The following is a 14699-nucleotide window of genomic DNA, read 5'->3' as shown; positions in this document are numbered from 1 at the left end:
CCGTCCAGAGCCGGGAGGTCAGTGCCTGGACCCAGAGGCCTCCGTTCCTCAGAGCAGGTGTCTGTAAGTCACTTCCTGTTGCTGACACGATGCTGACGTCATCCGCCTGAAAGGAGGGAGGGTTTATTTTGGCTCATGGTTCGGGGTTGTGGTCTGAGCCGCCTGGCCTTGGCGCTCAGTGTGGTGGCCCAGAAGGGCGTGGCCGAGCCTGTGGCGGAGGCGGCCTGTTCCCCCTGGGGCAGCTGGAAGCAGAGAAGGAAGAGGCCAGTGTCCAGGGGCCCTTCCACACCCAGCACCTGCCCAGGCCTGGCCTCTGCCCAGTAGCACCGTGGTCTGGGGGCCCGGCCTTTGGGGGACACTCAAGATCCAGACCTGGGCAGTCTGTGGGCCAACGTGAGCCACGTGGGCCTCAGAACCAGATGCCGAGCCCCGCAGGTGGGGGAGTGGTTGGCCCTGGAGGGCAGCGGCCGGCTGGACCATCACCCTGCCCTGTGGCTGACCGTGGCCTGGCTGCGTCCACAGCTCTCTGCTGATGAGTAAATGTTGACAGATGCCCGAAGGAGACGCAGCCTGTGCTGTTTGCAGAGGGCTTTGGGGCCCCAGGTGCCCCCTCTGGGCAGACCGGAGGCTGCTCCCTCAGGTCCCAGGGTGCTGCTTTCAGATCTCCCCTCTGTGATGAAGTCACTTGCGGGCATCTTTATTCCCGATGACGTGGAGGGAGAGCCGCCCTCAGGTGGCTGCTGGTGCAGGGAAAGCCGCCTGTGTGACGTGCTGCGTTCTGTTCAGGCAGAGCCGGGGCTGGTGCATCGGCCATGTCGGAGAAGGTGCGGACCCGCCTGGAGGAGCTGGACGACTTCGAGGAGGTGAGCGGCGCCGGGGTGGGGGTGCTCCGCCCCGCCTGGCGGTCTGTCTGGGTGGCTGCCCTGGATCGGGTCTCGAGCTGCACCCTGGGCCTGGCCCGCGGCCCTGGCTCCATCCACGGACGCTGCCCGCCCGTCGGCCGCGCCCAGGGAGCCTGGCTCGGGCTGGTTTCTGGAGGGTCTTTTGTCACGCCTGAGGGATCCCCGGTCGTCTGGGGACAGTATCTGACCGTAAAACCCGACCGAAGTCCCCTCCTAGGAAGCGGCCGGTGCGGCACAGATCAGAGCTTGCAGTTCACACGCGACCGCCCTGCTGGCTGCAGGCGGCGCTCAGGGATCTTGATCGGTCTGCGTGTTTGAAACTGAGGCTCCTCTGCCAGCTCGTAGAAATCCGGTGACGTTGACAGATGAACGCCGATTTCCAGCTTCTCTGGAAACCCCGGCAGCTGCGGGCCCACAGTCCTGCGCTGGCCAGGTGACCAGTTCTCCCTGTCCTGGCTCACTGTAGGCTGCACTGCCTGTGCCCAGACGCGGGTGAGTTTGTGCTCTGCGGCTCGTTTCCAGAGCTCCTGCTCCACAGCGGCTATTCTGAGATTTTGCCGCAGGTCCAAGCTGCTCTGTGCCTCGGTCCCCTGACCTGTGAAGTGAGGACGAGGGGGGGACCCCTGTGCTGTCCCACGGGATGGGCGGTCAGTGTATCCGAAGGCACCCCGCACGGCGGGTGCTCTGCAGGGTGGCTACTGAGCATGGAGGCCAAGCTGGCCTTCGGCTTCCCTGTGCCTGCCTTCGTTTGTCAGATGGGGTTAAAGAACAGCCTCTGTGGGTCGAATGAGGGACTTCAAAAGTGAGGAGGGGAAGAGAGAGCCTACAGAGTGGGAGAAAATCTTTGCCAATCGTACTTCAGATAGAGCACTAATCTCCAGAATCTATAAAGAACTCAAAAAACTCTATACCAAGAATACAAATAACCCAATCAACAAATAGGCTAAGGAAATGAACAGACGCTTCACAGAAGAAGATCTACAAGCAATCAACAAACATATGGAAAAATGTTCAACATCTCTAGTAATAAGAGAAATGCAAATCAAAACCACCCTAAGATTCCATCTCACCCCAATTAGAATGGCGATTATCAAGAATACAAGCAACAACAGGTGTTGGCGAGGATGTGGGGAGAAAGGTACACTCATACAAAGCAGTGTGGAGATTCCTTAGAAAACTTGGAATGGAACCACCATTTGACCCAGCTATCCCACTCCTTGGCCTGTACCCAAAGGACTTAAAATCAGCATATTACAGAGATACAGCCACATCAATGTTCATAGCTGCTCAGTTCACAATAGCCAGATTGTGGAACCAACCTAGATGTCCTTCAATTGATGAATGGATAAAGAAATATACACACAATGTGTGTATATATATATATATATATATATATATATATATATATACACACACACAATGGAATATTACTCAGCCATAAAGAATGATAAAATTATGGCATTTGCTGACAAATGGATGAAATTGGAGAATATCATGCTAAGTGAGATAAGCCAATCTCAAAAATCCAAAGGACAAATGATAGCGCTAATAAGTGGATGATGACACATAATTGGGGGTGGGAGGGGTTAGTGTTAGGGTTAGAGTTAGGTTTAGGGAGGGGGGGCAAGAATGGAGGAAGGAAGGACTGTATAGAGGGAAAAGAGGGGTGGGAGGGGTGGGGGGAAGCGAAAAAGTAACAGAATGAATCAAACAGCATCACCCTATGTAAATTTATGATTACACAAATGGTATGCCTTTACGCCATGTACAGAGAAACAACATGTATCCCATTTGTTTACAATAAAAAAAAAAAAAAGTGAGGAGGAACGGGTCGTGGCCATTGCCATTGTCCATCCTGCTCCTTGGCCATGGCCTTCGGGTGCTCAGCAGAGTCCAGGAGCCCATATCCGCTTCCTAACTCAGAAACGGCGCATCGAGTTGTGTGCCTGTGGGCCTCTGGGAGTCTGAGCCAGCCTCTGCTGTCCGAGGGAAGCTGCTGAGGGCCGGAATCAAGGCTCTGCAGCCCGTGAGCGTCTGCAAGTCCCTGGAGCTGCCCTCAGCTGAAAATGGGGGCTATACCAGAAGATGGGGGGCCACCCTGAAACACAGGCAGAGCCACTGCAGAGCCACCCAGGAACACGACATCATCCTCCTGCCTCTCGGCTCGGTGGCCTCTGATTTCCTTGCTGACTTCCTGGCCTTTCTCCCTGAAGGCCGGTCTCCTTGCTTCTCTGCGCCCAGCAGCAGCTGGCTGCCCGGGGCCTTCCGGTCAGCAGATCAGTAGGGACGCGGCTGGCCGGTGCTGTAGTCACAGGTGAGCCCGTGTCTGCCGCGGTTGACCCGCCCACGGTTTCCCTCGCCCACAGTGCGCACCCTGTGCAGGCCGCATACGCCGCACGTCCCGCGACGTGCCGCCCCCACACTCGGCGGCTGGCAGGGCACTTTTCACTGCCTAAGCCCAGAAGGAGCGCAGGCCACTTGCTCAGAGCGCATCCTCCAAACCTGTCACGCAGCGCCCTGCAGAGGGACAGGAAGCCCGCCGCACGGTCCTGACGACCACTGGGACCCGTCTGGACCACCTGAGCCTCTGCCCTGTGCCTTCCTGAGGAGCCCAGGGGACGTGTGAGAAGCTGTGTCCCCTGCCCTCCTGTGAGCATCGGGGGACCAGGAGTGTGGCTGTGTCCGCGTGAGGACCAGGTCGCCTCTGCCCGCCTGGCTCTGCACCCGCGGGTGGCCGTGCTCCCGTGCGGGGGCTTCTGCCAGGTCCCCGGCGGCTCAGGCCCAGCGGCACCTGGCTCAGCGAGGGCGCGACCAGCCTCACCCCCCGGGAGGCCCTTGCTCCTCCCCACCCACAGCCCGCGCCCTGGCGGCTGCCGTTCTCCCTCCAGGGTGAACCTGGTCCCTCACTGAACACCGAGCAGGTCCTGCCCCTCGGTCGGTGTGCCTCCTCTTCCTCAGTGGCCTGCGGATGGCGTTGCTCCTTCCCGCGGGCACCCCGGGCTCAGTGGACAGGGATTTTTCCTCGTGGGATCGTTACCTCCCGAGCCTGCTTTCGGCTTCCTCCTCTCCCTTTGCTTTGCTTTCCTTCCCTTCCTTTTTTTTGAACGGCCTCCCTAGGTAACCCTTGAAGTCCTGGGCTCAGGAATCCTCCAGCCCCAGCCTCCCGAGTCCCTGGGAGCGCAGGTGTGGGCCGCAGCCTGGCTCCCCCAGGCACTGGGCTCAGCGTGCGTGTCCGTCTCGACCTTGAACCTTGAACTCTGGTCGGGCAGGAAGGTCGTCTTTCTGCCCGAGCATCTGAGCAAGATGTTTCTATCCCCGGCTTCCCGTACCACGCTGGGCGCGTGCTGTCCCCCGTCGGTGTGAAGGAGGGTGTTCTCCCCATGGGGCGCAGGGTGCTGGCTGTCCTGCTGTTCTCTAGAGCGGAGCTGGGCGTTCCAGCGCCTGCCTCCGAGGCCCCGGGACCCCTGCACCTTCTGCGCTCTCGGCAGGAAACCCAGAGAGCCTCTTTGAAGGCGCAGCGCCTGCCCGGGGGGGGGGGGGGGGGGGGTAATTCAGAGGCCGCAGCTCACCCGGTCACTCCTCGGGAAGTGGCGGTCACGTGGTGTTTTCCCTATCTGTAACCCGTCCTCTGCCTTCCACCCACAGGGATCCCAAAAGGAGCTGTTGAACTTGACTCAGCAGGATTATGTGAACCGCATAGAGGAACTCAACCAGTCCCTGAAGGATGCCTGGGCCTCAGACCAGAAAGTGAAGGCCCTGAAGATTGTCATCCAGGTTGGGTCTAGTGCCCCTCACCCCTCGTCTCTCATTTTCACATACTTCCTTTGAAAGACTGTGATTATGAATCTGTGTTTCATGAAATGACTGATCCCAGGTCCACTATGTGCAGTTGCACAGGTTGTATACTGCACAATTCCAGGAAACACTCTTGGGTGCTGGTTTGTGGAACAGATGATACCCCCTGGGTTGTACAGTATGATCAGCCTGGTGCAACTGCTGACATATTTATGATTTGCACACAGTAAAGATTTTTTACTTCTTTGTGCAGTATTCAAGTTCTGTAGTCCTGGTTTAGTCGTTATGGATTCTTTTATCTTTATTGTGGAAAGTTTTTATTTCCTCTTCAGTTCTGAATTGTAGCTTTTCTGGATATTACCACTTTGGCAATTATTTTCTTTGAGAACTTGGGTTATCTTGTTCCAAGCTTTTAGATTCTTGAGAAGTCAGGATGAGTCTTGGTCTGCCTCTCAATGTGACCTGGTGTTTTTCTCTCAAAGCTTCTACTGTTCAGTCCTTACTCTGTTCAGCCTTTTGATGATGATGTGTATTGGGGAGATTCTTTTGGATCTTGTCTACTTAGAGTTCTTCACATATTCTGTGCATGGATGTCCATCTTGAGAGTTCCTGAGGTTTGGAAGTTACTCTGCTGCTTCACTGAGCAGGTTCTTAACGCCCGCAGCCTTATTTCTAGGCCCTCTTCTGTCGAATGACACTTAAGTTGGTCTCTTAATGTCCCGATGTCCTTGTGTCCTCTGGTCATGGCCTTTGATTTTCCTTCACTGCCTACTTCGTCTCTGGCCCGGCTGCCCTGTCTTCGAGGCCTGAGGTTTTCTTTCCTGTGCTGTCTCGTTGCTACGATTTCTTCAAGTGGATTTTTTGATGGTGTCTCATTTCCCGCCTTCTGACTGGTTTCCTTTCAGAATCTCTTTGTTGAATGGTCTTTCACCTCCTGGAATCGCTCTCGGCTCTTTCCTTAATTTGCTCCTTGGCTCTTTCACCCGTTATTAAAAGCCTGCCTTTGGCATCCCGTCCCTGCGTGTCCCTGCGTGTCCCTGCGTGTCCCTGTGTTCCTTTGCTGGCCTGTAACTCGGGGAGACCGCTGGCCTGCTTCCTGGTGGATTCAAGGCCCAGGACTCGTGCCTCTATCGAGAGGACGCCTCTTCCTCCTCTGTGGGGCGTCTCTGGTACCAGGTTAGCTGGTGTCGTAAGCCCTGTACTGATGGTGGCTCGGCTTCGACACAGGGCTTCTGCGAAACCCCAGCATAGCTTCTGCCTCCGAGGCCCCAGTGTGCTGCCGATGTCCCTCCCTCGCTGCGGTGGCGCTGGGTCTTCTGAGCCGAGCTGTGGCTCTTCCTCTGGCCTTGCTGGGGAGGAGCTGTGGGGCCTGACACCCCCTGGGGCCCGGGCTGGTCTGGGGCTTGGTTTCCCCTGTTGTGCTGAAGCCTCAGCGGGTTAGTTTGTGGGGGGCCATGCGCCCTCGCTTGGCTGTCGCGGGTGGGGTTCAGCCCGGGAGCCTCTGCCCGAGACCTTGTCATGGGCCAGACCCCTCCCCGCCCCGCACTCTTCCCCTCTGCTCCGCCATCTTTCTCCGTCCACCCGAAGACTGAGCGCTGTTCCCGGGCTGCTGGCCTGGGCTGGCTTGGTCCCAAGCGAGCGCGCGCGTCTGTCCTGCATGTCTAAGACGCTGCCGCGAGTCGGCGGTCAGGAGGCACGTCGCAGGGGAGGTGCGCTCGGTATCCTCCGGTGGGTGGAGGCTGACCCAGCCATGGCCCCTGGCTCACGGGGCAGGTCCTGGGGGAGGGCGGCTTCTGGTTCCCACCTTGCAGGCCGTGCTGTCCCGGCAGAGCCTGCTTCGAGGCCACCACGGGGAGGGGTCCATGTGCCGCTCTCCAGAGCCCATGAAGGATTCTGAAGAGCCCTGTGGGTTCCGAGCGCAGGCCTCGTTCCCTTGGCACCGGGAAGACGTGACCCTCGTGGTCTCGCCTGCCGTGAGGACGGTTCCGAGGGCCCGGGAGGCCCCCTGGGGCGGTGCGGTCACTGCGGCCTCAGAGGCCGGGCCAGGCCTTGCTGTCGGGGCCTGTCCGTCCTTGATGAGTGAAGGCGGCCCTGACACTGGCGCCCCTGTTGGTGCCAGGGGTCTCCTGCGAGGCCGGTGGGCAGCGTCCCTCCTCGATGGCCGTGGATCTGCAGGCCTCGTGTCTGGAGGTGGCTCGCTCTTCTCGGCAGAGTGGTCACCATCGCGGGCTTCCTCCCACGTGGCTGAAGAGCGCGACGCTGCCCTGCTTTCAAGACCAGCATGGCGAGGAGTCTCCTGCATAGCAGGGGCTTGGGGGGCCGGCAGCTTTACTAGAGCGCGTCCTACACCCCACGGAGTCCCGGGGGGCGCGGAGGAAACGGGGCAGTAGAGCCCTCACCTCGCCTGCGGCAGCCCGGCTCCCTCACCAGCACCACAGGAGGAAGCCACCTTGGCCAAGTGCGTGCAGAGATTTTCAGGAGACAGTCGGGCAGCATCGCACGCAGTCCAGTTGGCGGACACTTTCCTGGTTCCCACTTCCCTTAGCCCGTTGGCAGTCAAACCCTGCTGCCACCCCAGCCCAGGACCCCGCAGACCTGCCCTCTGGCCTCACTGGCCTTTCCCGGACGTTTTGTACCCGAGGGCCCTGTCGGCACCGCCTCCCTAGCGTCTGGCTGTCCTCACTTGGCCTAATGGTTCCGAGAGTCCCTGGTCTGGCGGCGTCTGCTCTGGGCTCTCCTCACGACTGCGTAGTACTCCAGCGAACGGGTGGCCACGTTCTGGGTACCATGGACACGTTGATGGGCCTTTGGGTTGTTTGCACTCTGATGTGAATCGTGCTTTTGTGAACATTTCACACGAGTCTTAGTGACCGAACGTTTTCATTCTCGTGGAGCAGACTTGCTGACCTGTATGGTACGTTTAATTTGTTGAGAAACTGTTTTCTAAAATGCACCATCTATGCTCCTACCAGCAGGACACGGGCCCCGGGGCCCCCACATCCCCCACCCCACCATGGTCCGCCCGTTTAGCCTAGCCAGCCTAGAAATTTGAAATATCTCCTTGTGCTTTTGATCGACAAAGCCCTGATAACGAATGACGTGCAGCTTCTTTCCGTGTGCTCGCTGGCCGTGTGTGAGCTCTTTAATGAAGCGCCTGTTCACGGCCTGCCCGTTTAAAACTTACCTTGAGTTGTAATAATTACATATTCTTTTTGCCCCCTCTTTTGTGCTGGGGCTGGAACTCGGGGCGCTGCGTGCTGGACAAGCGCTGCCCCTCTGAGCCCACGAGCTCTTCTCTTTTTGGTGCTGGGGATCCAACCCAGGGGCCCTTCACCACTGCGCTACATCCCAGCCTTTTTATTTTCAGACGCATCCTTCGTTAAGCTGCGGAGGCTGGCCTTCAACTTGAAATCCCCCGCCTCACCCCCCGAGGGTGGGATTGCAGGGACGCCCCTGCCCTGTGTGTTCGTTTTGGTGCATATGGTGCTGGGGATCGAACCCAAGGCCGCGTGTGCGAAGCAGGTGCTCTCCCCCGGCCTGCGTCCTTTCCCCTCGTGGATTCTTGGTGCAGGTTCTTTGCGTACAGGCGTCTGTTGCTTAGCAGCAGGGGCGTGTGCTGGGAACTGTGTCATCAGGTGGTTTTGTCGCGGTGGGAAGTCATAGCGTGAGCTCAGACTTGCGGAACCCCCAGCCGTCTTAGGCCGGGTGAGGTGGCTCAGGGCCCAGCGTCGCACACGGTCCACGACACTGTGGCGCATGCTGAGGCTACGCCGGGCTGGCCTGTCTCTTCCTGATGGTGTCTTTCCAAGTGCAGGGCTTGATTAACACACCTCGTTAATTTTCTCACCTTAGCTCATGCCTTTGGGGTCAGAGCTGAGAACTCTTTGCTAATCAAAGGTCATGGGGATTTTTTTCCCCACGTTTTCTTCTAAAAGCTACACTTAGATTTAGGTTTGTGGTTCGTCGTTTTGAGTTGGGTGTGGTGTGAGGTAAGAGCCCAGGTTTATTTTCTTGGTATGTAGGTACAGTTGTCCCAACAGCATGTGTGGAAGTTTCCTTCCTCCGTCGAATGACATTACCTTTGTCCAAAATCAACTGGCCATAGTGCAGCTGTGATCTCTGAACTCAGTATCATTCCATCCGTTTATACGGTTGTCCTTCTGCCAGTTTGACGCTGTGGAACTGTAGCATTTTAGTTAAGTTTTGAAATTGGGTCATGTAAGTCTTTTAATTTGTTTTTCAAAATTGTTTTGCTTATTCTGAGTTCTTGCATTTCTGTGTGAGTCTTAGGATCAGCTTGTTTGAAAGCCACAACAAAAACCCCTGGGATTTTAACGGGCACGTATCGCATATAAAACAGTCTCCGGAGCCTGGTGGCGCGCTCCTGGAATCCCAGTGACTCGGAGGATCGCAAGTTCGAAGCCAGCCTCACCAACATAGACCCTGCCTCAAACTAAATAGCAAGGCCTGGGGATGTCGCTCAGTGGAGGGGAACCCCCGGGTTCAGTCCCCAGTACTGCCAAGAAAATCATGAGAGAAAACCAACCCCCCAAAAACAAAAACGAGCGAGTCTTCTTATGGGGAATTAAGCCATCTCTTGGGACCTGGTTCTTTCCTTTGCTCTGTTTTTGTGAGTGACGTCATGGGAACACTCCTGGATAGGTCCCTCAGGTGAGGGCTGCACCTGGGCGTGGCCTGGCTGGGCCTCACTCCTGGGGACATGGAGTGTGGGGGTCAACCTGCCACCTCCTGGGCGGGAGCCGACTGTCTTTCCAGTTCAGGAGGCAGTAAAGTCACGTCCCCGAGGTTCCGATCTGCAGCTCCCGGACCGCTGAGAAGGTTGAGCAGGCGCCGTGACCTCGGCCGCCGGTTTCCTTGTCTGGAAATGCCTTTTGTGGATTTCTCCCCATTTTCTTTCCCACGATGATGTTTGCATTTTCCTGCCGGTTTTGGGGTCTCCCTCCCCGTGTATCCTGGGTAGCAATGATCCTTCCCCTTCCTCGTTCTCGGCCTCTTAACTGAACCATTATTATAGTCATTCAGATATTTTTTTTAAATTTCAATGGTGGAAACCGCTGGTGTCCTGGATAGTTTCCCGGCTCATTGGAAACAAATGAAAAACGCCCTAGTGTGTTTCTCCACCCGAGTTCCCTAGCCGTGTCAGCAAGTGTTTACAACCGTGACACTCAGCGTCGACCAGACATCGGCGTTCACTGGGGACCTTTAAAATGCCCAGTGTCCAGATTGCACCTCAGGCCAGGCTTTGGAGGCAGGACCCAGGGCCATTATTTTTCAGAGTTGCTGAGGGGATTCTGAAGTTGACAGTGGTTGCTGGGTTGTGGATTGTGGGTGCAGCCACCAAGCAGCATCTGCAGTCTGATTGGGGCACTGTCACACGCAGTACCTGATAGATGTTCTGATTCCCTGTGTCCCAGATGGAAATCTTGACTGAGAGGTTTTGCATGGAGCAGTGCATTTATTTTTAACACACACCCAGGGTATCTGGGTCTTACCATACAAGTTTTAGGAAACAGCCAAAACCTTATACTGGGCATCTTCAGAATAGTGGTTTAAAAGATACCTTCAGAGCAAGACATTATTATGGTTTTAACTCTGGTTAAAAAGAACATTCTGGTTCCTGTTATCCTTCCTGGAATACATGTCCTGTGAAACCAGCCCGGGAGAAAGTCAGACACGGATGTGGGAAGGCCAGCAGGGTTTCCTGTGATGTCTTCTGCCTGACTTCTCTCTCAGGACACCCGGGGCAGGCACTCTTGGAAATGTCCTGCAAGCCCAGCTCTGGGTAGGAACTTGGGAGCTGTCACGTCCCTGGGGACCAAGAGCTGTGTGTTGTAAACAGTCTCTAGGATTCAGAGCTGCCCCCTGCCCCCCGCCATGGAATCTCCTGGGGCAGTGGTTTAAGTTGGGACCCTTATAAAAGGGCACATGAGACCCACTGTGGGTGAGGTGACAGTGGAATTCCACGGACATCCAGATGCCAAGTTCCGTGTTGGCACCGCTGGTTTACCTGCTTGCGTTTCCCCAGGTGACAGCTGGGCCATGGGAGGACATTTCACAGGTCCGTGGGCCGTTGACCTCAGGTGCACAGGGCTCAGGAGGAGCTGGCAACTCCAGCAGTTCAGATGCTGGCTAACGAGGCTGGAGCGAAACGAGGCCAGAGCGAAACGCGTGTCGCGCTCTCGTTATGGTATCGAGGTTTGAATCCAAGACCTCAGGCCTATTAGGCTGTGCTCCGCCCCTGAGCACACCCCCAGCCCTTGGGCTTTGTTTATTTTTGAGACAGGGCCTTGCTAAGCTGCCCACGCTGGCCTCAAACTTGTGATCCTCCTGGCATGTGCCCCATGCCCCTGTATGATTTTTTGATTTTTAAGTGACATTTCTTTCTGAGGGTTACCTATTGGGATGATAAAATATAGGAGAGTTACTTGATTCCTTGTGCTGACTTTTGAATTTGTAATGATGGGAAATTAAATCTAGAGAGTTCTTCAAGGTAGAACTCTCCTGCCTCTGATTATAAAAGATGACCCAAGCTGGAGTGGTTGGCACCACCTTGTGTGACTGTGGTCTTCCCTTTGGCACAGGGATCGTGCCGGCTAAAATGTCCTCGGCACTGAAGGTCGCAGTTTTAGAGAAACACAGGCTCAGGAAGCTTGTCACGGTCCCCTTTAGAGGGAAGCTCAGGGTGGAGAGTAAATAATCCACGTGAGTTTAAAAAGCCATAGCGATTTACTTTTGAGGTCATTTCATAGGAATCCAACCCCCTGAAATAAACCAGAGGAAGCCAGCCCGAAAGCCATGGGGCAGGTTGGTCCAGGAGAGGGGTGTGCGTGGGGCCTTCAAGGCTGCAAGCCCTGGGTTTTCCTGGAACTGGGCTTTCCAGCACCTTCCTTAAGAAGCTCCGTCGTGGGCAGAGTCTCGGCTTCTTTATCAAAACGCAGTGGTCTTATTACATCCCCGGGCCTGGCACAGGGTTTGGCTATGGCGAGCACCTTAACTTGCTGGTAGAAGTTATTCATGCTCCAGCCCAGGAGGGTCCCTGCCAAGTCAGACACAGTGAATTGTCTTTCTCTTTTCTTTCTAGTGTTCAAAGCTTCTTTCCGATACGAGTGTTATTCAGTTCTACCCAAGCAAGTTTGTCCTTATCACTGACATACTGGATACATTTGGTAAGTACCCCATTTGTCTTGTTTCTAGGAAATGTTTGTTTTCAGGAGTCAGGTGGCAGGTTGCTTGAAGTAGGCCCTGTTGTGGTTTAAGGAATTGGATGAGCCACCAGGAAACCAAACCATACCTCCTGGCCCATTAACATGTTTCCCATGATTTTATTTTTAATTGACTCACCTGAATAACATTTATGTGATACACTGTGATGCTTTAAGATATGCATAAATGCATAGTGGTCACATCAGGGTGATTGGCATATCCATCACTTTAGACATTTATCATTTCTTTGTGCTGATGTTCAGTTGTTAACTAGTTATACTATCTGCTTCAAAACATTAGAATTTATTTCTTCTTTCCAACTGCAAGGAGTGCTGTTTTTTGGAAAAAATCTTGGCTATTGTTTTTTTCTAGTCTTAGGAGAAGCTGATAAAGCAAATAAATGAAGTTGGGGAGCACATGGCTGGACTGAGCCAGCTCTGGTTCATTGCTATCTCAAGGGCATCTGAAATTCACATTTTTCAGAACTGAACGTGTTAGCTTTCTGTCACTATAACAAAATACCTGATATGATCATCTTATTAGGAGAAAAGGTTGTTCAGCCTCGTTTTGCAGGTTCCAGTCCATGATTGGGCAGACCCATGGCTTTTGGGCCTGTGGTGGGAGCAGGTGGTGGAGCAGATTCACTCACTTCATGACCAAGAAGCAAATGGGCAAGCAGGGGGCTGGGATCCCATAATCCCCTTCACCCCTGTGACCTAAAGACATCCCACGAGGCCCCACCTCTTCAGGGTTCCACCCCTGTCTCAGCAGCACTCTGGGTACCGGGCCTTTGACACCTGGGCCTTAGGGACACATTTAAGATACAAACTAGGCACTGAACGTGGCCTCTTCCCAGCCCTTTCCTGCCCCTGCGGAGCTCTGGCCTCAGGGCATGGCTGCCGCGTACCAGCTGCCCTAGCAGGAAGGCTGAGCGTTTCCCGATGCCTGGGTCCAGCCGCCAGGTTCTTCTGTTCGGCCTCTGAAGTGCCCCCGGCACATCCATTCTTCTCTGGCTTCGCTGTTAAGGCCTCTGTCCTTGCCAGAGTCCCCCGCCTGGAGGACAGTTGTGGCTGCCTGCGGTCTTCCTGCATCAGCGTGCCTGTCCCTGGTCCACGCCCCATGCCTGGTCCACGCAGGAGCCAGCATGATCTTTTGGAGCCCAGTAGAAATGTGGAGACCGAAGAGACAACCCCCAGGGGCAGGAGACCCTCGCCTGCTGCTTCGCTTGGTGGGTCGACCCGAGCATCCTGCAGTTGGCAGTTGGCCCAAGCCAGGCGGCTCCCTAGGCCACATGTGGTCACCAAGGAGGTGCCTGAGAGAAATGTGAAACGTTGGTGTCTGAGAGCCGAGCACAGGAGGTCGGAGCAGAGACCTGCCGTCTTACCAAGGAGGAGCCCGTCAAAAGATGTGATAGGTCAGAAAACAAAATGTCACTTAGACCCAGTCAGTTCTGCACGTCCTAGGCCTGTTGAGGAGACCAAGGGCCTGAGTGTATTAGCTAAGACAAGTGAATCATGCTGAGAAGTTCAGGAGTAGTTTCTGGCTTCAGGCACAGCTGGATCCAGGAGCTCGAACACTGTATCGGGACCCTGTCTTTTTCTCGTGCTGTCCCTTGGGTCGGCTGCGTTCTCGAGTGTCCCAAGGCGTCCTCTGCTTCCATCAGCTTGCCTGCTCGTCACTCAGGGCAGGGGGAGTTGCTTCAAGTGTTGCCACAGGGGACCTGGAATCCCATCCGGCGTGTGGCTCGGATCGCCTGTCCCTTCTCACAGGCGTGGCATCTCGGGATGAAATACACGGACTCTTTAGGCCTGGGTGGATCCAGGAGGAAAGAGGTGGTGTTGCCTGAAGAAAAGTAGAATGGATGCCACCCGGGCCCGGAGCGGGCAGCCCGGCTGAAGAGGTGTGGGAGCCCTGGAGAGGCAGCCACAGCTCAGGACCAGCGGGGCGCCCGACAAGTGTCACAGACAGGTTTAAGGGTATCAGTCGAGGCAGAGTGACTCAGGAGAGCAGGGGACACAGGTTCACACACGGTGCTCTGGAGAGTGAGGGGTGAGTTTTGAGGGTTCCCAGCTCCCCTTTTAAAGGGAAGTTGAGAGGGGTGGGCGTGAAGGCACGAGGAGGTGACGTCTGGTGGTCCCCAGATGGTGTCTGTGGTCTCGCGGTTCCCAGGGTCTATGGGGTGACATCGTCTCCATCTGAGTGGGAACACCGGGAAAGTGCCGGCTGACAGGTTGTGCGTGTCATTTGACTCCAGCTTGGTGAAAATCCGCGTGTGTGCATCAGCACAGGGCAGGGCGCGTAAGTGGGCGAGTTTCCAGCAGCCGAGTGACTGTTGTAGAAATGACAGCTCTGGAAAGAACATGGGCTTGGGGAGAGGAGGATGCAGAACGTGCGGCTGTCAGAGCCTGTCCTCCTGTCTCCCCGCGTCTGTCCGTCTCCACGTGTGGAGCAGTGGCGTCAGGCACTCACCGGACAGCGGGATGGTCAGCACGGGGGGTGGCGTCCTGCCTTCGTGGCCCTTCTGCTCCAGCACAGAGAACTCGCGGAACAGCTGGGTCGCCCCACTGTGTGTTAGGGTGATCAGTGCTCTGGAGGAAGAACAGGCAGCCAGGCGAGGGCGAAGGGAGGGACCTGCGGCAGGGGTGGCTGTGACTCCAAGTTCAGGGCTCAGGTTTTTGGGGGCCAGAGGCCAGGGCAGGTGTCCACAGCTGGGGATCAGCTTGTGCAAAGGTCCGAAGGAGCCAGGCAAGGGGAGGAGGCAGGAACCCAGGTGACCAG

The 14699-nt window shown here is 55.8% G+C and overlaps 1 protein-coding gene across 2 annotated transcripts in view; it reads left to right on the top strand.

Annotated features, from left to right (window-relative positions):
• The window catches only part of Vps35l (VPS35 endosomal protein sorting factor like), a 99421-nt gene that overhangs the window by 11520 nt on the left and 73202 nt on the right, over positions 1 to 14699 (top strand). For both annotated transcript variants that reach the window (XM_047533125.1, XM_047533126.1), the window contains exons 6-8: positions 787 to 863; positions 4548 to 4676; positions 11800 to 11884. In XM_047533125.1, coding sequence (XP_047389081.1) covers positions 787 to 863; positions 4548 to 4676; positions 11800 to 11884 — 291 coding nt within the window. The remainder of the gene's footprint in view (positions 1 to 786; positions 864 to 4547; positions 4677 to 11799; positions 11885 to 14699) is intronic.

Source organism: Sciurus carolinensis, chromosome 18, assembly GCF_902686445.1.
Source record: "Sciurus carolinensis chromosome 18, mSciCar1.2, whole genome shotgun sequence".
NCBI lineage: Eukaryota > Metazoa > Chordata > Mammalia > Rodentia > Sciuridae > Sciurus > Sciurus carolinensis.
Note: the sequence above shows the minus strand (reverse complement) of the source record. Positions and strands in the feature narration are given on the sequence as shown.